Below are 24,992 nucleotides of genomic sequence, written 5' to 3'. Positions count from 1 at the left end.
CAGACAACACCAGGAAGATGAGTAGATCTTGTCACAGTCTAGTGCCACTGACGCTCCAAGTTAAGCAGCCTAATAACCCCCACAATACTTCCCCCCACTAAAACGATTTCTTCAATAAAACAGGGAGGAGACTCAGGCTCATAACACATATGAGGGTGTGAGATGGCTCACACCCTCAATTCCTAAATTACCAGCTAGAGTGATACCACAGCCTGACAAAACAAAACCTACCTTTGGATTGCTTCATGCAGAACTGACAACCAGAAATGTACTTCTAGACCCACCTCTCTCTGCCACTAGCACTACACAGCTGCAGACAGGAGACACCCACTACTGATGTTTGCTTCTGTGTAACAACTGACAAAGGTTCAGTGTTGATTAGACATGCTCACAGAGAGAAATAAGCATCCAGGGCTATTTAATAAAGACAGTATCTTTAGTCCCAGAACTTCCTGAATCACAGTCTGATGAGATCAGTAAGCTTCCGTGGGGAACAAAATAAATTGGCTCTTTTCTAATACTTTCTCTAAGCAGCCATTGTCAGAAATTACCTACTGCAGAGTATTCGCTGTTATTGTTCTTATGCCCTCAGAGTCAACTGAAGTTCACTGACAAAATGTTCTGCTCCTCATAACCTCATGTCAGCAGATCAAAAAACAAAACTCAAAAAAAATAAAATCTCTGACCTGGAAGGACACTGAGATGGTTAAAGTACCTGATCAGCTTCCTACACTAATGAATTCGCTCAGAAGTTGATATTCTGCCTCTTGGGTCTATCCTGCTCCAAAACTGGCTGTGAAATACTGTTGGCTGCACAGACTGACCTGAAGTTTACATCTGTGCCTATTACAGATAACCTCTACAGACAGAGAGAAAGCAGACAGGAGCATGGTTCACTTGTGGTGGAATTCACTCCCATCAGCTTCAGCACAGGAAAGCATTTGCTAACTGAGCAAACAGCAGAGGGGAGGAAAAGGCAACTTCTTGTGTTTGTCAAATGACAAGAATTGTGAACAACTGGTTAAAAAGCAATTAAAGAACCATATCCAACACAGGCATCAAACTCAAACCTCTACTGCTCCAGCCATTTAATTCACTTACTCCTCTCCCTGCCAGCCACCTCAAGCACATTTCCTCCTACTCTCAGCAGCAGCAGGACTCCTCAGCCAGGCTCCTCACCAAAGCTGTTCTTCCAGTAGCCTCTCTTCTCCTGGTCCCTACAGAATGCTCCCAGCAGGGAGCCCAGGAGGAACTGGAGCAGGTCCCTGATGCGTTCCCCTTGGAGCCTGTCCCTGGGCATAGCAGCAGGAGGGCGGCCTGCAGCCACCCACACCCGCGGCTCTCCGGTGAACGCATCCCCCAGGGGCTGTGCACGGCCAGCAGAGCCCTTGGCAGGGCAGCACCTCCGGGTGCTGCGCTGTCAGACGGCCAAGGAACAGTTTGTCACGAGGCAACCCCCACCCCCACGTGCAATTTTTGTTCAGGGAATAAATCTGCAGGCATAGCATGCTAAGACTTCTGTTTCTTGGTGGCAAATTCCTTCCCACCTACCACTACCCTACTCTCTTCACACAGAAAAGCCTCCACAGTGGACCTCCACAACACTCTCTCTGTTACATGAATTTCCCAAAAAGGATCAGAGGAGGTGCCTTTTATTAGCTAAGCAGCCTTGAAAACAATATTGTTTTCCAAGAAGTTTTACGTGCCTTTCATAATCCCAGAAAGGATTTATGTAGTTTCTTCCAGTTTCTCGTAATGCTGCAGTCACAGGGTTACACAGAAAAAGTGCCCAGGAGACAGACAACCTGCTAGATAAACTAGAAAGTGAACATTCAGACCTACTAAATCAAAGTTACTCAAGGGAAGACTGGACTCAGATTCAGCAGGTCATAAAACTTGAAAGGAACCAGGAAAGAAGCCACCTACAAACCTGGATTAGAGTTGCACCAGAAAGATAAGTGACCTAATAACAAAAAAGCCCCTCAGACCAAGTGACCTAATAACAGAAAAAAACCTCTCAGACAACAATAGTAATGCAGAACTTTGGATCCCTGGGCTATGAATTACTTGCTATCCTACCTGTTTCCAAAAAGAGGATCTATGTGCTCAAAAGAGAAGTAGGTCTAGGTATTCTTCTCTGCACTCAAAAGTCAGAGGTTTATGTTTCAGGCTGCTGGGACTTGGTTTTCTTTCAAGGGGGAGGAGGAACTAGAAAAGAAATGGACAAAATTTTTCCCCAATGTCCACTCTAAATCAAGCACCGAACACACATGCTACTAAAACCAGACAATGCAAGACCAACAGAGCCTGAAGAAAGTATCATCAAGCTGAATCTGACAATGTTTTTAGGGGAGAAAAACCCTTTTAAAGTCCAGTTGGCAATTATTTTAATAAGGAATCTAGGAGTTTTCTCACAGCTGCCATGTGATTAAGAAAATGAGAGCTCAAAACTGCTGCACAGTTATTGTGGCTTCTTTGCAACAGGTTATTAAGCTCTGATCTGTAGTATAAAAAATAATGGAAACAGATATAAATAAGATCAAAATACATGACTCAAAGTCCCCAGATAAGGAGGACTCCAACTGAGAAACCATCCAAAGCCATCCAGGCCACCAGGAACACAGCTGTAGAATGGCTTGCAGAAAGTGGGCCAATCTTGAAATATTAGTATTACAACATGAAGCTTTTCAAACTGAATTTTTGTAGTTCCAGCAAACATGGAGCTAGAAATAGAATGCTTTGGAATTAGGATCATACATGCAGAGATCTGCCTGTGATGAAAAGTACCAAGAGCAAGTGCCAGAGAGCATTTAAGCAGAGACCTAGAGAGACTGTCAAAAAGGAACAGAAAACGGGGGGGGGGGGGGGGGGGAGAGAAAAAAAAAAAAAAAAGGCAGGTCGACACACATACTGACAAGAAAATGAAGAAGATCAGTGGAGACAGTTCACCAGCTTCTTTCCAAAAACTGATTCTGTGGCTCATTCAATCCCTGCTGCAGATTTGGAACCACGACACAAATCAGTCCTGAAACACGTAACACCTCACTCCCCTTTACTGCAATGGCCAACATTAGATTAGCTGGGAGTGAACTCATTTCAAATGAAATACCTCTTTGCTCTGAGCAAAGTCAGGCAGGTCCTTTCCTACGCCAGTACAAAAGGTACCTTAGACTCCCTTGCATTAAATTTCAATGATTGAATCCAAGTTAAGCACTCAGTCTGCTTAACCTGTAGACAAGTGGATTTGACAGCTCTAGTAAAAGTTTAAGGTCTGTTTTTAGAACAGAAAAATCACACCTATTTCAAAAGCTACTTAATTATTTATTTATTTGCAAGTAAACCATGCTTTTTAGATGAGAAGCTTGTTTGTGAACTGCTTCAGGAATCATGTTTATTCACACTTTAGGAGATTAGACCAGCAAGGGGGTGGGAATGTGCTGAAGCTCTCTTAAAATTAAGTTTCTTGCCTGGCAGCATGGAAGTGAAACAGATACTTATTTTGCAATTGTAGTCAAAGAATGTTAACAATAGGCCCACCACCAAATCCTCCAGCTGTTCAGCCTAAGCACTAGAACAACCACAGAACTACCCATTTCATCTTCTGCAACAGTACAAAGATGTATCTCCTGCTGTGTTTGCATTTTGATCACCTCTTTATAAGCTTCCATTCCACATTTAGGTTAAGAAGGTTTTGCTTCTGCCCAAAATGTGAGTTTCAAAATGCCACATACCCAGTTAATAATCAAACTTATTAGGAAAAAAAATCCATCCCCTGTCCTCAAATCAATTAAAGTTTTAACTGGCAGCACTATCACACGAACTGCCTTTTGCACCCAACAGTGGCAGCAGGGGCCAGGGTATCAAAAAAGACACAGGTAAGAGTTTTGAAGCAAGCTGGCTGTGGCACAAGATCAATGTGATGGGAAGGGAATGATTAAAAACTGTAAGTTTATTTATTTCCAGCACTCTACTGGAGAGTAACATGCAATTTGATTCTCACCCTTAATTTGGTACATTCTCATGGGAATTTGGCAAGGTTGCTCTGAAGAAGAAAGTTGGAAGAGCTCTTGCAAAAGACACTGTGCTATGCCAGATCAAGCCAGCTATCAGTTATTTACATTCATTTCAAAGGACACAAAGGAAGCCACTTATTTCCACTATATCTGCACTTTTTAAAGAGAAACCAGTTAGGACAAAGCTGATTCTAACACAGGGCTTGCCCATACAGACCAACCAGCATAGTGACTCTGGAGTAAACATTTAAGTATGCTCAAAGGAACCTGAATTAATTCCCAACCACAGAGACTATTCCAGGGCTTAGCACTGGCAGGAGGGAACACACACGTAAACAGCCATCCTGAACTTGTGCTACTGGGAAGTTTCCTAGCACAGGGAAGAGACTGGCTACCAGGGAAAGGGATCTCTAGTCTGCACCTTCCAAGCCACCCAGGAGAATTTTTAAGAATCCTATTTTAAGCACCATTTTCAGGAACTCTAAGGAGGAATTTGGCTTAGCCGCTCTCGCAGGATTAACGCGCACACCTAATTCTCCCAGCTGTTAAATAAAAGGACTGTGCTAACACACAGGAGTGCATTCCATCCTTTCAGACCCGGGAAATAAACTATCAACAGAACATGCATTTCTTCAGACACATTGCTGCATACAGAACCAGAACACACCCACAAGTCTCACTACAGGCTAAGAACCCTATTGTGCTATCTGGGGTCTGAACCACAGGGACAGAGAGGAAAAAGAACCACCCTCCACTCACACATGCAGCAAAATCCACCTTAACCAGCCAACAGTAAAGTGACATCATTGAGCTTCCCATATCTACACTGCAGATCCTGCAGTGTAGAAACCACAGCCAAGGGAGGCCCTCCCTCATCTCTCCTTCAACACCTGCAAAACCAAGTAAGACTTCCCCATCTTTACACACAGGCTGAAAGAGATAAAGATAACCACCACTGCACTAATCAGTAAAAGGCAGGACTACATTCATCTTCTATGCATCACGAGGTAAGCCTCCAAACCCCCAAAACTGAGTTAAACAGGGTGAAGAAGATCCAATGCCATGACACAAGAGATTAGCATGTGGATAAAACAGCAACTGAAACTTAAGTCGTAATTTAAACTTAGCCGGAAAGAACATTCACCAATTCACAGGTTTTTTTCGAGGTAATTTATGCAGTTAATAAAAGGTGAGCTCAAATATTCCCCACTAGATTTCCCCTCTCAAGCAAATCGCCCTCTAGGAATCAAGCTGTTCCGTGGTACTTTGATCAGATCTCCCTGGGTATGAACCCAGGAGTCTGGTGGCACTCCAAATAGCCTCTCTTTTTCCAGAACAGGAGTCCACACATCCAAACTGTCTGAAATTTCACCTAACAACTACTTTGAAAGCTCCCTCCTGCACAGGCCACAGAGCATTATTATTTGCCTTGCAGAGAGGAACAGATTTTAAAAAGAAAATGAAAAGATCTTTCTTCCTTACTCATAAGCAAGGATGTTTTTTCCTTACTCATAACCAATTCTTCTAACAAGAATTAAGTTGCATTTGTCAAGTCAGCACCACCTACAATTAAGAGAAAGGAGTAAAGCCTCAGTCCCATTCTGATGCAACTAATACACAAGTTACACCAAAGAGTTAGAAAGTGTCACGTCTCTGCTGAGCCTGTGATCCTGAAGCACACGGTAGCCTGGGGAAAAAGAGCTGTAACTCTGAAGTGCAGCACCAACAGGTGCTTTGGAATATATTTTAAGACATTGAAATGATTTATGAGTTACAAGATCAAAGTGTCAATCAAAGCAAGGGGAACACGAGCAGGTCGGCTGGGTGAGCCTATGAATGGAGCTAAAACGCCTTGTTTATCTCAGCACGTGTGTGCACTGAGCCTGAAAGGCACCGAGCAGCCCACCCACTCCTCCCAGCCAGGCCAGCTGAAAAAGCACAGAGAAGACACAGCCAAGGAATGGGCGCGGATTCCCGTCAGTGGTTCTCACTATAACGGACAGATGAGTGGAAAATGCAAGAAGGAAAACAACCTTGCTTGGCACCGTGCCCACACACACATCCCAGTGCAGTGGGGGAAAAAAGGCTGGGGGCACATCCCAGCCGTGGATCAGCTTTCTGGCCCAGGGAACGAGTAGATCTGGCAGATGTCTAAATACTGGTCACTCCCAGTGCAGAAAGCACCTTCCCGTGAGCAGGAACCCGAGGCCCCGCTGAAGAGCTCCCGTGCTGCAAGCAGGTGGATGCTGACCACCACTGAGCAGCACCTCCCCACCGCGCCCCCGCCCCAGGCACGGGCCCACCTTTCTTGAACTCCTCCAGCATGGCATCGAGCTTGGTGTCATTGAAGACAAAGTGCAGCGGGTGGTTGTAGAAGCGGGTGATGGTCTTGAGCGGCGTGCAGTCATCGGGGTCCACAAAAGCCAGGTCCTTAACGAAGAGCAAGTCCACGATGTTGGAGCGGTCACCCTCGAAAACAGGGATGCGGGTGTAACCGCTCTCCATGATCTCGGACATAGTGTTGAAGTCGAGCACAGCCTCGGCGGCGATCATAAAGCAGTCTCGGAGGGGAGTCATCACGTCCTCCACAGTCTTGGTGCGCAGTTCCAGGGCTCCTTGGATAATGTTGAGCTCCTCCTTGACTAGATCGTTATAAGGGTCGGTGACCCGCAGCATCTCCAACAACTTCTCACGGTTATAGACCGTGCCGATCTCCTGGCCCAGGACACAGTCCAGCAACTTGCTGACGGGGTAGGAGGCCGGGAAGGTCATCATCATGAAAAACTTGGTGAGGAAGATGGTGTTGGCGCCCACGGCCAGGCCGTGCCGAGAGCAAATAGCCTGCGGCACGATCTCGCCGAAGATGACGATACCGATGGTGGAGACCACCACGGCCACCAGCCCAGAGCCGGCAATGTCGTCCAGCAGGATGGTAAGGGTGGTGTTGACCAGGACATTGCCCAGCAGGAGGGAGCACAGCAGGTAGTTGCCCTGACGCCGCACAGGCTCGATGCGTTTGGCGTAGTTCTTCTCTTTGTCCGTGCCACAGTTCTGCACGATGCGCAGCTCCATGGGGTCCAGGGCCATCAGGCCCAGGTTGAGGCCACTGAACATGCCTGAGAGGCACAGGAGGAGCGAGATGAAGATGACCTGCAGCCAGAAGGGCAGCAGGAACTTCTTCTCCTCGCCCACGATCATCTTGGTGTCCTCGCCGTCATGGTAGATCCAAGTGGTCTCACCCCAGGGCGGGGGTCCCGCCGGTCCCTCGGCGCCCGCCAGCCCTCCGGGAGCGCCGGGCCCCAGGGCGGCGGCGGCGGGGGCCGAGACGGAGGTGCACAGGTAGTAGGACTTGCTCTTCTCCGTTTTGCGCAGGGGCTTGATCTCGATCTCGATGATGCCCGAGGTGCGGCGGTTGAGCACGATGTGCGGCAGGATGATGATGTCCGAGGTGCGGATGCCGCAGCGCTGCGGGGCCCCGCCGCTGCCCGCCGACCCGCCGCCGCCCCCGCCACCGCCGCGCCCCGCCGGCCCCGCCGCCGCCCGCCCGCCCCGCCGCCGCTCGTGCTCCGTGAAGGCGATGCGCGACCACGTCTCGTTGTTGATGTTCTGCCCGTAAACCCGCAGCTTCACCCGCGTCCGCTCGCTCACCCGCAGCGCGCCCCCCTCCATGAAGGAGACGTCGTCCGTGTCCTCCAGCCGCAGGCCGATGATCACCGTCTCCTCCGCCGCCGGCGGGGGCACGACGGCGGCGGGCGGCGCGGCAGCGGTGGCGGCCGGGGGCCGCCGGCCCAGGCAGCCGCCGAGCAGCAGCAAGAGCAGCACCCGCGCCCCCCGGCCGCCCCCCGCCATGTTCCCACCGGGCAGCGCGGCCATCTTTAGTCAGGGCTCGGCGCCGCCGCGGCCCCGCATCACCGCGCAGCGCCTGCGGCGTGCCCCGGCTTCCCCGGCGGCGGCGGTGGGCGCGGCGGCGGGCGAGGCGCGGGCTCGGCTGCCCGCGGGACCCGACGGGCGGCGACTGCCGAGCCGGGCCGACCAGCGCCGCCTCTACCCGCGCCCGCCCCTCCCCGCCCCGCCCGCCGCTCGGGGGAGGGGCCTCCTCCCGGCGCCGCCAATCAGCGCCCGCCCGCTCCCCAATCTGCGCCAAGCCACGCCTCCTCCGCGCCCCGCCCCCTCCCCAGCCCCGGGGGCGCGTGACTCCGGTGTGTACGCCGGGCGCGCGGGGGCGGGGCCGGCCGTGCGGCCGAGACCAATGGCGGCGGCGCTCGGTGCCGAAGGGGGCGGAGCCTTAGGAGGGGCGCGACCAATGGGGACGCGGTGCGGCCGGCGCGCGCTGCGCTCGGGAGGAGCGGCTCCGGGAGCGCCCGCGCCGGGGCACAGGGCGGCCGAACGGGCCCGGCCATCCCGCTTTCCCCCCCGCTCCCGCGGGGCCCACGGCGACCGCCGCTCCCCTCGGACCCACCGCGCCGCTCGCCCCCTTCAGTGGCCCGGGAGCGCCGCCCCGCGTCCGCGTGTCTCACTGGTCGGCGGTCGCGCAGCGCCCCCTGGCGGTCCCGCCGCGCCTCGTAGGCCCGGCCCGACGGGGCGCACCCCCGTGCCTCCCGCCGGAATCTGCTGCGGCGGAGGCCGCTCTCTCAGTGCCCGTTCCCCAGTCAGCCCCGAGCCGCCGCCGGTGCAGTACCGCGCGACGTTCAAGAAATCGAGCTGAGGCACCGCGGCCCCCGGGCACCCTCCGCCCCGACACTTCCTCGGTTGTGTCGCGCCTGAGGGCGGAATTCACCATTAAATACCGAATACGGACGGGCCGCGCTCCTCCTTCACCTCTGCTCTGCTCCGCCGCCCCGTGCCGCGGCGGGGGGTGAGCGGGGCCGGGGTTTGGAGCTCCCGTTTCCCGGCATCGAAAGCCGCCCCAGCTGTCCCGCCCTGCTCATCCTCCGCTCAGGGATGCACGGAGAGCCGAGAGCCCCGATTCATGAAAGCACCTGCACATTCCCGGCCACGTCCCACCGCCCTGAGAGCCCGGCGGTTTCCCGGGCCTCGGCTGCTGTGCTGCAATCCCAGCCGGGGCAACACACACCCCACACCCGACCGTCATCGCTCCATGCTCATCACTTGTGAAGGAGCCAGGAAACAGTTCAGCATCCTGGAGAGCCAGAGACAAACAACCGTGGGAGCAACCAGTATGGCTTGTGGTGGCTGACACCCTTTAGAAGCGGTAAAACACTCTCCCTGCTGTTTAAGTGCTTGGAAAATGGAAGAATAAATTATGCAGGGCAACCCAATAAGATGTGAAGCAGAGCGCAATGCTCTGGGGGCTGCAGCCACAAATCTTTCCTGGTCCCAAACCTCATTCAGCTTATCCTGAGGGAGTTCTGCTCCCCTAAGGAGGTGACAGGTGTCCCTGAACCAGAGCGACACCCTGCTAACCACAGGGTTAGCAGGGACTCAGGAATCCCTTCCCTTTCCCCTCAGAGTGAATCAGACCATCACAACCTCTGGTTACTGCCATCACAACACCCCTCTGCCTGCCGAGGGAGGACACCAGTGCTGCAGAGCTTCACACTAGAAGAACAGGATTTGGGCCATCTCTACAATTACCAAAATACAGACTGGGGTGTTGGACAGATATTCCTCACCTGGGATAGGGCTGCAGGACCTCCTCTTTTAATACACTGGGGGCTAAAAACCCCAAGGCTGTGCATGCACAAGTAAAGCCAAGAAAAGAGGACACCACTGCACCCCACAGCCTGGTGAGGACCTCTAATGCTCCACATCAAAGTCAAGTTCTCCTAGCTGCTTCCTTCCTGACATGCTGAGAATTTGGGAAAAACACAGTGCAGTGCAATTATAGTGGCCTTTGAGCTGTGGCCTTTTTCTGTATGCACAGAGCGGGGATCTCGCTGCGGGTGCAGCTCTTCCCAGGCAAGTTGAAAGGCCATGCCAGGGACTCATGCCTTCTTAATGAAGGGATTTGCAGGTAGGACCCCTCCTCACCCCGCCTGCTCTTCCCTTCCCACTGGGAAGGCTGCCTTTGATAGCAGGAGCTAATTGCTGCAAACCTCCCAGTATGAGCTGTTTGGGGACTTGAAAGAAGTCTTTGTAAGTAATCTAGGAAGAGGGCTGGGGGTGGGGTGTGTGTATTAAACAGCTCCTTCCTCCCAAGGTCCCATCAGTGAGGTCATTCCACACAATTTCAGGTGTCCTGAACACCTGGACCCTCCTCAGCTACTGCTACTGCTATGGCAGAGCATCCTTGGCGTTGGCTTGTTTCTTTTTGAACCTAAATTTTATTGGGTTCTGCTTCTTAACTTCCCCCATGCCACAGCAAGATGATGCTTAAATGGCAGAGATAGGAAATTTGGCCCCTCCTGTAAAATTACTGTGTGAGGAGGGGTGGAAATGGTCCTTTATTTCCAAGTTTAGCTGTTCAGCACCTCCCAGCCTTTCCCAAGCACCTTCTGTGGGCCAGGTCCTGTGGGATTCATGCTGGGCAGCAGGAATGCAGTCCATCACCTCCCACCACATGCTAAAAGCCCTCCCATCTTGCTCTTTGCCTGCTGTGGGATGCAGCTGGATGTGTTTCTGCTTTTCCAGAACTGCTGAATTTCCCTGCAAAACTCTGCAGGTGAGGTGCCTGCAGGGACTCGGGGCTTTCCAGCTAGATGGAATCTGGGGAAAACAGAAACCTCAGTGGTGCTGCAGAGGGAAAGAGAGAGCAAACCCCATCTCCGGGAAGAGGCTGCAGGGCTGCAAGTGAGACAGACACTGTCCCTGCCTGTGTGCCCAAGCCACACAGCCAGTGTCAGCCCCACAGTGAGGGGACTCACAGGACACATCCTCACTGCAATCAGGCACAACCTGCCCCACCAACCCTGCCAGGGAAGCACAGCACCCACGGCCCTGTGGCAGCTACAAACACACAGCCTTTGAGCTCAGACATGTGTTTATTTGCTCTCTGGTGGGAGGCATCACTGGGGCCAAGGCCTCTCACTCCACTGACTTCCAACAGGGGTGTAGGGACACCACTTAAGACTGAGCAGCACCCTGGGGACAACAGGTGCCACCAGGACACCTGGCAGGACCTGGGGCTCTCAGCCACTCCAGCAGCTGGAAGGGATCACAGATCTTCTCCTGAAGGACAGAGAAAAACCCAGGGCAGGATCAGGCCAGTGGGAAGCAAGAGCCACCTGAGAAAGTGGCACTTAGCACTTCCCTAGCTATCATGGGGAGCAGCCTCTGGGTCACTCCAGCTGCTTTTTCCTGCAGCAAGGAAGAAGCCAAGAGCTTGTCTGGGACTTTGGCTCTGCTTTTATCTGAGAAATGCCTCCTGCTTGGACAGAGTCCTGAGAAAATCTCCCCTTCCTAAGCACAAGGCCGTATTTCAGGGATACACAGCTGCAGGGTGTTATCTCCCTTGTATCTCCTGGTCCATCTACAGGCTGCAGGAACCACCAAGGAGAAGAGATAGGCTTCCAGCAGATAGAATGCTTTGTGCTGTAGGGTCAGGGTTGGCAGCCAGGGCCAACCTGCTCTTCCATCAGCAGCCGGGAGAGCAATGGACAGGAAAAAACCATGGGGATGGGCCATCATCTCCCTGGGGCAGGCTGTGCACAGCAATGCCCTCAGGGGAAGGATGACTCCCCTTGGGAGACCTCAGAGAAGTCCAGCTGTCAGACTCAGCAGTCCCCATGGACATGTTGGGGTGGTGAGAGCAGATCCCCCTTTGGAGGGCTCCAGCTTGGGTAGGGGTACAGTTTGTCCTGACTCAAGCAGCAGGCACCACTCTTGGTGACCCATGAGCTCCTGCCCAGCCCAGAAGGAGTCAGGTGTCTTGGTATCATGTGACAGCCCTTCTGACACCCCATAGCAACTCTGATGGCCTGGGACATCCATGTCCCATTTCCTCCATGTCCCAGGCACGGAGCTGCCCTCTACCAACCTTCACTCCCTTGCTACAGCAGCCCTGTGGTGCTGCAGCGTTGGCTCCACCAGCTCGGATCAGGAACTTCTCTGCAAACCTGGAGCTCTGCAAGATCGCAGCCATCTCAGCATCCACGTTCACCACCTCTCCTTCCTGGGGACAGAGGAATGGTCACAGGTCTGGGGTCCTGGTATGTGTCCCAGGGGACTCCAGACACCCAGCCAGATGATGGGGAGAGTGAAAGCAGGAGCACATCTTGGCCCAAAATCTGAAGAAACACCCACAAAACCCAAGCATCAGGCTTCAAACCATGCTGGGAAGCCACCATGGATGTCCTACTTTTTACCACAAAACAATGCATGCATCTGCCTCCCTTTGCTGGACATTTGCTCTCCCCTGGGTTTACACAGCCCCTCGGCTCCCCCTCCACCAAAGCTTGCCCCCCAGATCACAGAGGATGCTGCTGAGTAGCAGCTTCATCAGCTTTAACTCTTCCCTAGAGCCCCAGCCTGCCTCCCCAAACCTTGAAGGTGAAGTTGGCATCAAACACCAGCTCTCGCTCGTGCCCCACGATGCCGCCATTGTAGGTGACCTGTGCTGGCCCGGTCTGGCTGCCAGCCGGCACCTTGAACAGGCGGTAAGTCGCGGAAACAAAGCGGCAGTCGCCTGCAAGGGAGAGGTTGGTGGCTTGGCCACTGAACACCTGGGCTGGGATGCCAGCAGAGCCTCCCAGAGCTGGCACTCCCTGGCTGGATCCTCACCGACAATGCCCTCCAGCTCCTTGTCGCCAATGGTGATGGGGCTGGCGGTGACCAGGCACGGGGGGCTGAACCCCACCTCCTCAGCAATGCTGTACAGGTCTCTCCAGTACAGGGCTCCTGCCAGGCATTCTCCTGGAACGAGACCACAGGCATGGGGGATGCAGGCAAAGGTCCAGTCCCCCCATGCCATGTCACCCCCGTCCCACAGCCCTACGCACCCCACAGCACCCGGTGCTTCCGGATGGTCTCGCTCAGGCGCTGGCTGGCGTAGACGTCACTGAAGTACATCTCTCCCCCGGGCTGGAGGGCAAGGAGTGAAGGGAAGCCTCAAGAAGCAAAGATACAAAAGGGGCAAGGAGAATTGGGAACCCCCTAATCCTACCCTGCTTGGGACCCTCCGCAGAGACGCCCTCCCCTGACCCCATCCTGCATCCATGCCTTGCCAGATCCCATTTGCTACTTCTCAGTGGCACTCCAACAACAGAGCCACCCCAAGCCTGCTTTGCTGCCACAGGAATGAGCCCACCATCACCTTCAGCACACGAAAGGCCTCCTGCAGCACAGCCCTCTTGTCAGGGGCAAGGTTGATCACACAGTTGGAGCTGTGGGGGAGGAGACCAAGGCTTATTTGCACGCTCTTGCGCATCTGGCTTGGGATTTCCCTTTTTCTAACACGTGCTTCTGAAGCAGTGACCCATTGGGATGCAGACCCAGCTCACAACCCCAGGAAGCAGCAGGACTGGGGGTGACTGTGCCCTGCATGGCACCTACATGACAATATTGTAGCTCTCGTCAGCCAGTCCGGCATCACCCAGCTTCTCCATGTAACCATGGAAGAACTCCACATTCGGCTTTCGGTAGCCAAACTTATCCGTATGGTAGGCAATGTGCTTCTTGGCCACCTCAACCTGGCAGGAGGAAGGGAATGATATGGGGGGGCTGCTGGAAGGGTGAGAGGGAGCCCCAGGTCCGTGCCGTACTTGGCCCTCGGTCATATCTATGCCGGTGACGTGGCCCTGCTCCCCAACCAGCTGGCTCAGCAGGTAGCAGTCCCTGCCGCTGCCGCTGCCCAGGTCCAGAATCCAGCACGATGTCAGGCACTCAGGGATCACCAGACCACAGCCGTAGTACCTGGGTGGATGCTGAGCTGAGCTGGGTGCAGGTGCCCCATGGCACAGCCAAGAAGGGGCTGCAGCCCATGGGGATGCAGCATTGGAGGAGAGACCCTGGGAGTTACCTGGCCACCACCTCCTCATGGATGCGCTCCAGAGCATCTCTCACCAGCTTGGAAATGGGCCTGGCTGAGGTGATGCACGCATTGGTTTTGAGGTCCTCTGACTTCTGCAGCTCTTTGCCATAGTAGTCCTGAGATGGGAAGGACAGAGGCCACTGAACTGTGCCAAGTTGAGCCCTGGGAGCTCCCTATGTTCATAAATATGGGGGCCATGCCTGCACTCAGCCTGTACACGTGTACATGCCCTCTGGCACTGGCACTCTCATTTCCACCTAGCCAAAAACTACGGTAAGATCAGGCATCCCTTTGCCCCCATCCTCCCCAGCTCCCTTTGCTCACACGCATTGATGTGCTTGTGCAGGAGGGAATTTAATTCCCATTTTCAGCAAATTTGCAGGCTGCAGCCACCATTTCCCTGGCTGAGAAGGGTAGAGGGAAGAGGGGCAGGGAAATGCCAGGTTGCTCCTAGCCCCATTCCTGTGTGAAACAGGAGCAAAGCTGCCGAGTGCACCTGGCATTTTTATCCGGGCCTGGAAACAACCTTTATCCTCTAATGGCAGCAGGAAATCTAGCACAGCCCAGGCATGCACCCCCTACCCAGCTGCCCCATCCCTCCCCAGCTCCCTTCCACACTCCTCACCTGCACCTCCTGGTGGATCTGCTGTCCAATGGGAGTTGCCACTGAAATGGGAATGTGGGGCTGGTGGCTGACACCGCAGAGATGGGCACCACTCCAGGTCCTCCCAACAGTTCTGAATCCCCCTCTTCCCCCAGATACAGCAGCACTTTTTGCTCTCTCCCAGCAGAACCCTGAGAATCCCCCCAAACTTGCAGTCTAATAGGATGCCCCAGGAGGCACCTGACAACATCCCTCCACCCCAAAAATCCAATCCCAGCTACCCCAAAGAGATGAGCCCCCAAAGCATCCCAGCAGGGTAAATCCCCCTACCCTGCTTTGCAGAGCCCTTGGCCCCAAGGGCACCCCCAGCACCCCCGGCAGAGGCCCTGGGCTGTCTTACTGCCTCCAGTCGCAGGGCGCCAGTCGGACTCTGCCCAGCTCCTCCCCAGTATCCTGTGCTATCCCAGCAGCCCACACGGCCTGGAGCTTGGCTTCCATCCCGACAGCGGCTCCTGCCTGCCCAGGCCCTTGGCACACGGCCCAGCAGGACACGGGCACAGGCACGGCGAGGCCGCTGACTCTGTGGGACATGGGCACACAGCGAGGCCGCTGGCTCTGTGGGACACGGACATGGGCACAGTGAGGCCGCTGGCGCTGTGGGACATGGGCACAGTGAGGCCGCTGGCTCTGTGGGACATGGGCACACAGCGAGGCCGCTGGCTCTGTGGGACATGGACATGGGCACACAGCGAGGCCGCTGGCTCTGTGGGACACGGACATGGGCACACAGTGAGGCCGCTGGCTCTGTGGGACACGGACATGGGCACACAGCGAGGCCGCTGGCTCTGTCGGACATGGGCACACAGCGAGGCCGCTGGCTCTGTCGGACATGGGCACACAGTGAGGCCGCTGGCTCTGTGGGACATGGGCACAGTGAGGCCGCTGGCTCTGTGGGACATGGACATGGGCACACAGCGAGGCCGCTGGCTCTGTGGGACATGGGCACACAGCCAGGCCGCTGGCTCTGTGGGACATGGACATGGGCACAGTGAGGCCGCTGGCTCTGTGGGACATGGGCACACAGCGAGGCCGCTGGCCCTGCTCCTGTGCTGAGCACGCTGCCATCATTCACAGTTCTTGCGGCACCCACACCCCCAAAAGCCACCTTGCTGTTTGTTCCCCAACAGCTCTGCATCTCCACAGTGCAGCCCTGTCCCTGCTTGTCCCAAAGGCAGGGAGACACAAATTTAATGCCACGGGACTGCTGTAGGCTCTGCAGAGGACAGGACTTTGGAAGAGACAAGCCACCTGCAGCAAGGTCACATTGCCTCTGCAAAGCCCTCTGAGCTGAAGCAGAATGGGGGATCCTGGGGGGGCAGAGACCCACCATCCATCCCAAAAAGTCTCCTCAGTGCACAGGGACCACTAGAAACAGAATCCAGGACAGACTGCTGCAGTTTGGTGGTGTTCAGGACAGCTTTTATTCCCAGCAAGAGAGCCACAGGGAAAACTCTCATTCCCAAAGTGCACCTGCAAAGCTGGGGTCAGAATGTCACCCAAGGCAAAAATACTGGCAGGGATGGAAATCTAGTCTGAGAAGGCTCTGCAGCACAGGAGCCAGACTCCAGCAGCATTCCAACTGGAATGTGGCAGGCCCGTGTCAGCTCTCAGCCTGCCTGCTCCTATCAGCTGGTGAAAAGCACTCTCAGGGAAACAAGTGCTTCCCGTGCACTCCAAGTGCTCCAGATAAGTGACTCACTAAAAACAAGACACAGTATTTATAGCTGGTCCTGGATGTGAACAGCTCACTAGTCTTCAACAGAGCAGTCTAGAACTGAGCACACCAGCTCCTGATGCTCTCTTGCCTGCTTCCCAAGAAGGCCTTTGGATACCTTCCCAACCAGATACAAACACACACCACAGCCAAGGCTGCTTCATCAAAAGCTGGAGCAGCAGCTCAGGAGAAGGAATGCACTTGAAGGCCAAATGCAGCACATATGGGCTGGCAAAGGGATGATGTTCCAAACTCTGGCGGAAAATAAGAGAGGAAAATAAGATAACCTCTGAGGAGGATGGTCAAACCACATCCAGCTAGGCCACTGGCAGATGTGTATGCTTAGGTTCCTGGTTTCAGAAATTCTGTGCTGGGACTGGCAGCTCAGCCTACACTGAAGTACCCCTCACCCACCCAGGCACTTGCAGCTCACACTGATTAAAATGCCCTAAATAAACTGCACTCTGTGCCACCTCTGTGGCTAAATACAGACCAGTGGCAAACTGCAGGCACCTGCATTTAAATGCCATGCCTCAACTCTGCATCTCTTGCCAAGGGTGCTGGGGTGGGCTGAGCACTTCACGCTACATGGGAAGTAAGCAGACACAGGGATTATGGGGAAGAGCAAAGTTTCAGGGAAGTTTGTTTCAGCCAGGTGCAGATGTGCAGGTGAGCATTCTGGAGCAGAGGTGTGGATGCAGGAACACGAGAGGGGGCCATGTGCCCAGCAGCACAGACTCTGCACCTATCCCAGCTGACATCCAGCTTCATCCAGACATAGTTCTGAGCCCCAGGGGCTGGAGGGGGGAGAACACTTCACTCCCTCAGTGCTGGTTGAGATTTCCTCAAGCCTTCAGCTCCCCTTCATTTCAGCAAGTGACTCAGCTGGTCCTGAAGGTTTGACGAGCGCTCCACGCTGGGCACCAAGCAAGAGGAGATTCATGGTGAGATGTGCTCCCAGACTGTGCTGTGCTGCCTGTGCCCAAGGCACCAGAGCAGCTCTAGAGCTGATACTATAGCAAAGAGAAACCCTGGGGTCCCCTGACCCCACTCTGTGTCCCCACAAAGGAAACCTCACTTCATGCACCCTGCTGTACACAGCTCTGCTCCCACCACCCTCATCTCCTCTCACAAGCAACCTCACATGCTCTATCACATCAGTGGGCAGGAAGGAATCAAAGGAAGCTTGGGTATGAATCCCATCTCTTCACTCAAATTCCCATCTCTTCACAATACTGAAGTGCTATCCTGCTGGGCAAGCATCTGCCTCAAAGGCAGATGCAAAAACCTTTCCATCCTGCTTTCCCCCACCCAACTCCATCACCTTCCCCTTTCTACCCTCACAGCATGTTCCCCAGGTCCTCCCAGAACTCACTTCTTTTGAATTGCTTCTTGCCTGGAGGAGGAAAGGAAAGAAAAAAAGAGCATTAGAAAAACAAAATCTCAGTCATGATTTATGTTATGTCAAACAAGGGCTCAAGAGGCCAAAACTCCAGGGTGTTTCTGGATTAAGTTCTGGGGGACAGAAGCAGCACTGGCTTCTCCTTCTTAGTCCCAGGTGCATCATACACACGCATGGGAGATACAGTGCATGGCAAACAGGAGACAAAAATTTCAGCTCCCACCCCAAAACAGCCTGGAAGAGGGCTGGAAAATTCCAGCTCCAAGGCCTGCTCAGCTTTGAAGAACTGCAAAAGAGGGATCAGTCTGAGCTGGCAGCTTAATGCAAAGTCTTTAAGGAGAACAGAGAAGGACTGAGGGATCCACTCAGCCCCCAAGAGAGAACACCTACTTACTGGTGTCCCCTACTTACTGGTACTGTAGATGAGTAGTTATTATGGCCATTTTTCTTAAACTCTGTGGAGAACAAAACAAAGAATGAATGCCTACAGAGATCACAGTGCAGCTGTCCTAATGCCCTGGGCGTTCCTCCAGCACAGCCACCACTGTATTGCTGTACTGCCTCCAAAACACCCTCACTGGTATCTGTCAGGAGTGGCACACTTCCTTCTCCTTTCCCAGGGACAGGCAGAGACACAAGTGCTTTATTTCAGCCCACAGTGCGTCAAGCTTTCTGTCAGAGAGGGCACAGCTTGAGGGCTGGCCAGCCTGCAGGACATCAGGAGTCCAGCAGCACTGGGTCTGAGGAAGCACTAAGTTATTCTGGCCACCAGCCCTGCTGCCTGAAGTCATGTATCTGACTCCAGGGCTCCGGGAGCAGTTGTAGCACGGCTGCAAACCATTCCTACCACCCTCCTCTCCTCCCGTCCCCAGAAACGCTGCTGCTCCAGCACAAGAACACAGCTTACATCTTCCGAGTGCAAGATGGCATCTTCTTGCATCACCATGTTTCTGGCAGCTTGACCCAGCAGCTACAAGGCAAACGTACAGAGCAGGCTGAGACGCTGCAGCTTTGCGTTTCCCGAGGCCCCCGTGACGGCTGGCAGGGTGACACTCGGGGTGACACCGCGGTGCCGTGACAGCACATCCGTCGGGAGCGCCTGAGGCACCGCTCCCACCTGTCCCCGGGACAGCTGGCGGTCACCCTCCCGCCTGCCACCGCCGGAGTCCCGAGGCGCTGCCCAGCCGTGCCCGCGCTCCGCTCCCGCTGTCCCCGTCCCTGCCCAGACACAAGGATGTGTCCCCTCCTCGGACTACAGCTCCCAGAGTGCATTGCGCCGCCCTCCCCGCTCCCAGCTCCGCTACGGCCCTGTAATCGGCCGCCGCCAGCACCCGCCGCTCACCTCGGCGCTACGAGAGCCCTTCAGCACCTGCTTAGTGAGAGCGATCACGTCGGTGCCGCAGCTCGTCACCTTCTCGGTCAGGAGCCCCTTCACCGAGTGGCCAAAGCGCGCCTGGGCATCCGCCGCGCCCCCCGCCGCCATCTTACCCCGCCCGTGCCCGCCCCGCCTTTCCCCGGGAGCTGCTACGGCGAGCGCCGGGGGCCTGAAGGCTCGGGAAGGCGCAGAGTCCGCGGTGGTCGGGGATGCTGCAGGGAGGGGCTTCAATTCCCAAAGGACTCCCCCAGCACACCTCATCGCCTCGGCACGGACACCCACAGGCTGCCCAGCACTGACAAGCACAGGCCAGCCCTGATCAGCCTTTCTCAGCCCTGGCCGGTACTTGCCTGTACTGATCAGGGTTCACCAATAGTACCAGGGGCTGACCGGCGCTCACCAGCATTGCCAAGCGCTGCCCAGCAGTGTCCAGTGCTACCTGCGTCTCCCCAGCACTGTCAAGAACTGATGATGAGGGATGCTTAATATTGCTCAATATTTCCAGTGCTGCCCATTCCCTCCCGGATCTGTCGAGGCGCTCCCTGGCTGGGGATGGATTCCAGTGCCCCGCCAGACCCCCCAGCTGTGCTCACAGCACCCACGACAGACCTCGAGCTGTCCCCACAGCCCCGGCCCACCACAGGGCCCTGGGGATGGAACCCCAAGGACGGATCCGACCCTGGGCATCCCCTGGCCCCCAGTGCTGGAAGCAGCTCCCCCAGGGCGGCCGTGGCCCCGCTGCCCTCGCCCCCCGCCATGCGCCCACAGCTGCAGAGCTGGCCACGGGCCCAGCGCTCGGCTCCCCCCTCCTCGTCCCCCCGATAAGGAGCCGAGCCCGCCTCAGAGTCAAGGAGACGACCCCGCCGCCGCTATAAGGGCCCCCCGCGCGCCGCAGCCCCGCAGCCGGCCCCGCCATGGCGCTGCTGGGCGCCCTGCTGCTGGCCCTGGCCCTGCTCTGCACCTGGCGGCTGGCGCGACGGAGGGACACCCTGCCGATGGCCACGGCCACGGGGCTGGGGCGCCCACGGAGCCTGCCGGCCCTGCCGCTGGTGGGGAGCCTGCTGCAGCTGGCCGGGCACCCCCAGCTCCACCTGCGGCTGTGGCGCCTGCAGGGCCAGTACGGCAGCCTGTACGCCCTCTGGATGGGCTCCCACTACGTGGTGGTGGTGAACAGCTATCGGCACGCCAGGGAGGTGCTGCTCAAGAAGGGCAAAGACTTCGCCGGACGGCCCCGCACCGTGAGTGGGCAGCAGCTCTTGGGGACCCCTTCCCACTGTGGCGTGGCGTGAGGAGGGGGACACTCCCAAGGCACGCAGCGGGGTCCGTGTCCCCTCCCCATCCTGCCTGCAGCAAGCCGGGGCAGGGCGGCCCCTCCGTACCCTGCTCCCCAGGTATTCCCCAGGGTTCCAGCCCTGTCATCCTCCGTCCCAAGGGTGCCTGTTTTCCCTGCAGCTGGCTGCATCCCTGGGCACGGGGATATGGGTTCAGGTATTGCCTGTACCCCATAAGTTCCCTGGGCATCCTAGAGCCCCTAGCCTTCACATCTGTCCCCAGATCTCTTTATCAGTCCTTGAGAGGGAGAAAGCAAACCTCATGTTCTGTGCTGTGCCTGCCTGCATTAACCTCTAGCTCCCCGGACCATTTCTGGGATGGGGTGAGATGATCGTCCCTCCCCCGCGGGGCTGCCCTGCAGCGGGATGACCCTGGGACTGCCTGTCCCTCAGGTGACCACGGACCTGCTGTCCCGGGGGGGCAAGGACATCGCCTTCGCCAGCTACGGGCCCCTGTGGAAGTTCCAGCGCAAGCTGGTACACACTGCCCTCTCCATGTTCGGTGAGGGCTCGCTCGCCCTCGAGAAGATCAGTAAGTGCCTCCCCCTGCCCCAGGCTCCCTCCCAGCTCTGGCTCCCTCCTACGCTGTACTTTTTCTTCTTAAGTGCCCCGATTCCCTGGGAACGAAGGAAAGACAGTGGCTCAGCCTGTGTCCCCTGGTGTCCCCTCAGCCTGCCAGGCAGGGGCTCTGTCCCTCTCCTTATATGCCCTGTACTTTACCAACACCTCTCCGTGTGTTTTCTACACGGAACTTTAGTTCCCCTCTCTCACAGATGGGGAGACTGAGGCATGGAGCCAGCTCCCCACTCTGCCCAGGAGGACATCCTTGCACATCTCCATTCTCTCTGCTCCCGCCCCCTAGCACCCAGCGTTGTCCCTTCTGCCCATCCCAGCCCCTCAGGGCCCAGCCCTGTCTGGGGGTGCCCTCTGCAGGCTGCACACGCTGTAGGAGCAGGGGACCCCTCCTTCCAGCCCTCCTTGGCTTAATCACCACTCCCTCATCACCCCTGGCGTGGCTCTGCTCCCCCCCAGTCTGCCGGGAGGCCGCGTCCCTGTGCGAGACGCTGAGCGCTGCGCAGGACACGGCCCTGGACATGGCCCCCGAGCTCACACGGGCCGTCACCAACGTGGTCTGCTCCCTCTGCTTCAACTCCTCGTACCGCCGGGGGGACCCCGAGTTCGAGGCCATGCTGGAGTACAGCCAGGGTATCGTGGACACCGTGGCCAAGGAGAGCTTGGTGGACATCTTCCCCTGGCTCCAGGTGAGCAGGAACATGGGCACCGCCCATTTCTCTCACCTCAGATGAAAGGAAGTAGCTGGGATGTGTCCTGTAGGAGCACCCCTGAGTTAGGAGCATCCCTGTCCCGGTGACCCACAAGAGCCAGTGGGCATAAGGTGACTGCCTGGGGGCTTGCAAGGGCTGGGCTGAGCTGCAGACTGTTGTAATGTGCTTTTCTCCCTCAGATATTTCCCAACAAGGACCTGACCCTGCTGAAGAAATGCCTCCAGGTCCGGGACCAGCTGCTGCAGCAGAAATTCACTGAACACAAGGTGCCAGCAGGGCCAGGATAGGGAGATGCTGGAGCTGGGGCGGTGGACACTGTGCCCAGGACAGCCTGGCTCATGCGTGTCCCTCGGCAGGAAGCTTTCTGTGGAGACACTGTGAAGGACCTCATGGATGCCCTCCTGCAAGTGAGGCTCAGTGCTGAGAACAGCAGCCCTCTGGAGCCAGGGCTGGAGCTGACTGACGACCACCTCCTCATGACAGTGGGGGACATCTTTGGGGCCGGTGTGGAGACCACCACAACTGTGCTCAAATGGGCTGTGCTCTACCTGCTCCACTACCCTGAGGTAGGGTCTGCACTCCACAGTGGGGGCTTGGGTTCCTTCCAGCACCAGGGACACCATGGGGAGTTTTGGGGAAGGCAGGTGCCAGAAGAGAAGTCAGGCTCTGCAGATAAGCACGATCAGGCTGTGGGCACTTCTGCCCCACACAAGCTGACAGGATATGCTGATGATGCTGGGTGCACAGGGCATCTCGCTCCCTGGGCTCCCACAATGGTCTTTGCTTTCCTCCCAGATCCAGAGGAAGATCCAGGAGGAAATGGACCACAAGATCGGCCTGGTGCGTCACCCCCACCTCAGCGACCGCCCGCTGCTGCCCTACCTGGAGGCCACCATCAGTGAGGTGCTGCGCATCCGGCCCGTGTCCCCCCTGCTCATCCCACACGTGTCCCTTGCTGACACCAGGTGAGACCCCCCTGGATGGGGCACATCCAGCTCATGGGCAGAGACTGGGCAGGGAACCACTGCCTCACTCTGTGTCTGCTTTGCAGCATTGGGGAATACTCCATCCCCAAGGGTGCCAGGGTCATCATCAACCTCTGGTCTGTGCACCACGATGAGAAGGAGTGGGACAAGCCTGAGGAGTTCAATCCTGGTGGGTTGTGTGATCCTCATCCCCTCCTAGGCCAGGGCATGGCCGGGTGGGTGCAGCAGGAGAGGCAGAGCCCTGGGGGAGGCTTGGTGCTGGGAGGTTGGATCCTGATGCTGCTCCTGCCTGCCTGGGGCATTCACACCTCTTGCTCCTGCAGCTCCCAGGAGGGACACACGTGGTGAACTCGGGCAGGTCTCAGGCAGAAGGGTCAGCCTGCTGATGCCAGTGGTGCCCCTTTCCCTTGCAGGCCGCTTCCTGGATGAGCAGGGCCAGCACATCCATTCACCCTCACCCAGCTACCTCCCCTTCGGAGCTGGGATCCGTGTCTGCCTGGGAAAAGTCCTGGCCAAGATGGAGCTCTTCCTCTTCCTGGCCTGGGTGCTGCAGAGGTTCACACTGGAGTGCCCTGAGGACCAGCCCCTGCCCTCGCTGGAGGGCAAGTTTGGTGTCGTGCTGCAGGTGCAGAAATTTCAGGTGAAGGCCAGGCTGAGGGAGGCCTGGAGAGCGGCCTCGTGATGGGGAGGAGCCCTGGATCCCAGGCAGGGGGGATGGGACCACAGAGGCTGCCCCATGGATGGGGGGTTATCCTGATAAAGCTGTTCCAAACACAGATGGCTCCGGCTATTATTTGGGCACGAGACGGAGGACAGGGTTAAATTTGAGATGTGTGGTGGCCCCACAACTTGCTGGGAGCACTGGGCTCAGCTGAGAGGCTGTGGCCTCTCTGCAGACTATCCTGGGCACTCACTGCCTGGCTGGATTTTGGCCATGGCTCCAGCAGCAGCAGCAGCAGCACAACCTTCCTGTAACGCAAGGGGCCGTGTTTGCTTTGCTTTTGCCAAAAACTACTGTGCCATGGAGGGCAGCGTGTAATTAGGTTTCTGGTTCTCTATTACTTGACTTCTTAATATTTAACTAAATAGCTGCACAGCCATGGCTCAGGGCCCCTGGAGGGAAAGCAGCCAAGGCAGAGGGGAAAGCCCCACAGAGCCCCAGCACAATGTGACACCCCAGCCCTGCACACCCCTTCATTTTCCCCCTGCCTTCTCTCTTGCTAGCAGGCAGGAAAACAGACATCCCCACCACTGAATCTCCTGCTCAGTGTGTGTGAATTCTTTCAAACCCTCAGCACTTGGCTTTCATGCAGCCCCTTCAACACCAGCATCAGATGCCAAATGGGTCCTGTCAGCCTGTGGCACGAGGGTGATGAAGAAGGCAATGCATTTGCAGCCTGGCATAGCACTGGGAGCATCCTCCCTCCTCCTAGTCCATTTTCCTGGGGGCTCAGGTTGGTAGGGAAGAGCTGGAGGAAGAACTGCCATGCACATACCTGTCCCAAGGGCAATCCTCAGGCTGATTTGAGCAGCTGACCCACCAGAAGCTGGTGCACAGAGTCTCTGATGGCTTCTAAGGGCTGAGCCCCACATACCCTCCTACTTTCCTGCCTGTTTCCATCACACCAGGGATGCCACTACTGGTGTGTAGTGGCAATCCCTCTACTTCTGCTACACTGTATGGGTGAAGGGGGACGGGGCTCAGAACGGGCTTTGGGAAAAAACTTGGCTAAACCTGATGCCCTAGGCTTCTCTGGGGATTGGCACCTCCATGCCAGCCTTGTCCTTCCCCTGCCCCAAATCCTGTCACTGGCAGCACACACTGGCAGGGAGGCTCTACTCCAGTCTCTTGAAACATTGTGATGCCTCCAGGAGCATCAACAGGACCTCCAGCACATTTGTACCCCTTTGCCAAGGCATTTGATTTTGCTCTTGGTAAGGGAAAGGATTTTCTCCTTGCCAAAATCAACAAGGGGCTGACACCTTGTTGTTTGCCAGTGCACCCACACAAGTGCTAAATGCACCTTGGGGCAGAAATGGGGACCTCTGAACCAGGGATGTTTCTAACCTGGAGAATGCCTCCAGCCACAGCCTCTTGCAATCCACCTTTCCCATTTGCCAGGGCTGGCATGTGCTGTCCTAGGCTGGGAGACCAGCACATGCTGCAAATCCCAGCAGCCCAAGCTGGGCCCTGCTGCAGGGTGTCCTGCCCCCTACCTAGCCCACGTCCTCCCCACCAGGAGAAGATGCTGCTGGGGAAATTCAGAGCCCAGAACCAGCTGCCTGGCACTTT

The 24,992-nt window shown here is 56.1% G+C and overlaps 4 protein-coding genes across 5 annotated transcripts in view; 1 reads left to right on the top strand and 3 right to left on the bottom strand.

The window, feature by feature from the left end:
- CNNM2 (cyclin and CBS domain divalent metal cation transport mediator 2) overlaps positions 1–7,886 on the bottom strand; it is a 112,685-nt gene extending 104,799 nt beyond the window's left edge. The window contains exon 1 of the mRNA XM_058028663.1: positions 6,317–7,886. Coding sequence (XP_057884646.1) covers positions 6,317–7,886 — 1,570 coding nt within the window. The remainder of the gene's footprint in view (positions 1–6,316) is intronic.
- A 3,049-nt stretch (positions 7,887–10,935) lies between these two features.
- AS3MT (arsenite methyltransferase) lies at positions 10,936–15,670 on the bottom strand. The gene is made up of 11 exons (XM_058029694.1): positions 14,946–15,670; positions 14,567–14,633; positions 13,930–14,057; positions 13,673–13,823; positions 13,464–13,600; positions 13,225–13,294; positions 12,911–12,992; positions 12,693–12,824; positions 12,455–12,597; positions 11,950–12,084; positions 10,936–11,141 (listed from the first exon to the last, which is right to left on the bottom strand). Exons 1-11 carry the CDS (start codon positions 15,668–15,670, stop codon positions 11,037–11,039), a joined length of 1,875 nt encoding a protein of 624 aa, XP_057885677.1. The 3' UTR covers positions 10,936–11,036.
- Positions 15,671–16,613: 943 nt separating this feature from the next.
- Positions 16,614–19,204, bottom strand: BORCS7 (BLOC-1 related complex subunit 7). 2 transcript variants are annotated; one of them, XM_058028857.1, is made up of 5 exons: positions 19,064–19,204; positions 18,629–18,691; positions 18,133–18,176; positions 17,695–17,715; positions 16,614–17,235 (listed from the first exon to the last, which is right to left on the bottom strand). In XM_058028857.1, exons 1-5 carry the CDS (start codon positions 19,202–19,204, stop codon positions 17,184–17,186), a joined length of 321 nt encoding a protein of 106 aa, XP_057884840.1. In that variant the 3' UTR covers positions 16,614–17,183. The 2 variants fall into 2 exon arrangements, 1 of the variants encoding a protein (XP_057884840.1); XR_009114723.1 differs by having other exon boundaries at positions 17,695–18,691.
- Positions 19,205–20,076: 872 nt separating this feature from the next.
- Positions 20,077–23,381, top strand: LOC131086089 (steroid 17-alpha-hydroxylase/17,20 lyase). The gene is made up of 8 exons (XM_058028855.1): positions 20,077–20,334; positions 20,821–20,959; positions 21,460–21,689; positions 21,893–21,979; positions 22,070–22,279; positions 22,509–22,678; positions 22,765–22,868; positions 23,113–23,381. The coding sequence occupies exons 1-8, from the start codon at positions 20,092–20,094 to the stop codon at positions 23,379–23,381; spliced, it is 1,452 nt and encodes a 483-aa protein (XP_057884838.1). The 5' UTR covers positions 20,077–20,091.
- The last annotated feature ends 1,611 nt before the right edge of the window (positions 23,382–24,992 follow it).

This window comes from Melospiza georgiana, chromosome 8 (assembly GCF_028018845.1).
Source record: "Melospiza georgiana isolate bMelGeo1 chromosome 8, bMelGeo1.pri, whole genome shotgun sequence".
Lineage (NCBI taxonomy): Eukaryota > Metazoa > Chordata > Aves > Passeriformes > Passerellidae > Melospiza > Melospiza georgiana.
Note: the sequence above shows the minus strand (reverse complement) of the source record. Positions and strands in the feature narration are given on the sequence as shown.

Excerpts from the sequence above, each read along its gene's own strand:
- AS3MT (XM_058029694.1), bottom strand. The coding sequence starts at position 15,670 with ATGGCAGCGTGCTCAGCACAGGAGCAGGGCCAGCGGCCTCGCTGTGTG. Across the intron at positions 12,085-12,454 it reads ATGCCAACTTCACCTTCAAG|GAAGGAGAGGTGGTGAACGT; the intron begins GTTTGGGGAGGC and ends CTCTGTCCCCAG. Across the intron at positions 11,142-11,949 it reads GCTGTAGCAAGGGAGTGAAG|GAGAAGATCTGTGATCCCTT; the intron begins GTTGGTAGAGGG and ends TCTGTCCTTCAG.
- BORCS7 (XM_058028857.1), bottom strand. The coding sequence starts at position 19,204 with ATGGCGGCGGGGGGCGCGGCGGATGCCCAGGCGCGCTTTGGCCACTCG. Across the intron at positions 18,177-18,628 it reads CCATCTTGCACTCGGAAGAT|AGTTTAAGAAAAATGGCCAT; the intron begins GTAAGCTGTGTT and ends TGTTCTCCACAG. Across the intron at positions 17,236-17,694 it reads CAAGAAGCAATTCAAAAGAA|CGTGGAGCGCTCGTCAAACC; the intron begins GTGAGTTCTGGG and ends CTTGGTGCCCAG.
- LOC131086089 (XM_058028855.1), top strand. The coding sequence starts at position 20,092 with ATGGCCACGGCCACGGGGCTGGGGCGCCCACGGAGCCTGCCGGCCCTG. Across the intron at positions 22,280-22,508 it reads ACCTGCTCCACTACCCTGAG|ATCCAGAGGAAGATCCAGGA; the intron begins GTAGGGTCTGCA and ends CTTTCCTCCCAG. Across the intron at positions 22,869-23,112 it reads GCCTGAGGAGTTCAATCCTG|GCCGCTTCCTGGATGAGCAG; the intron begins GTGGGTTGTGTG and ends TTTCCCTTGCAG.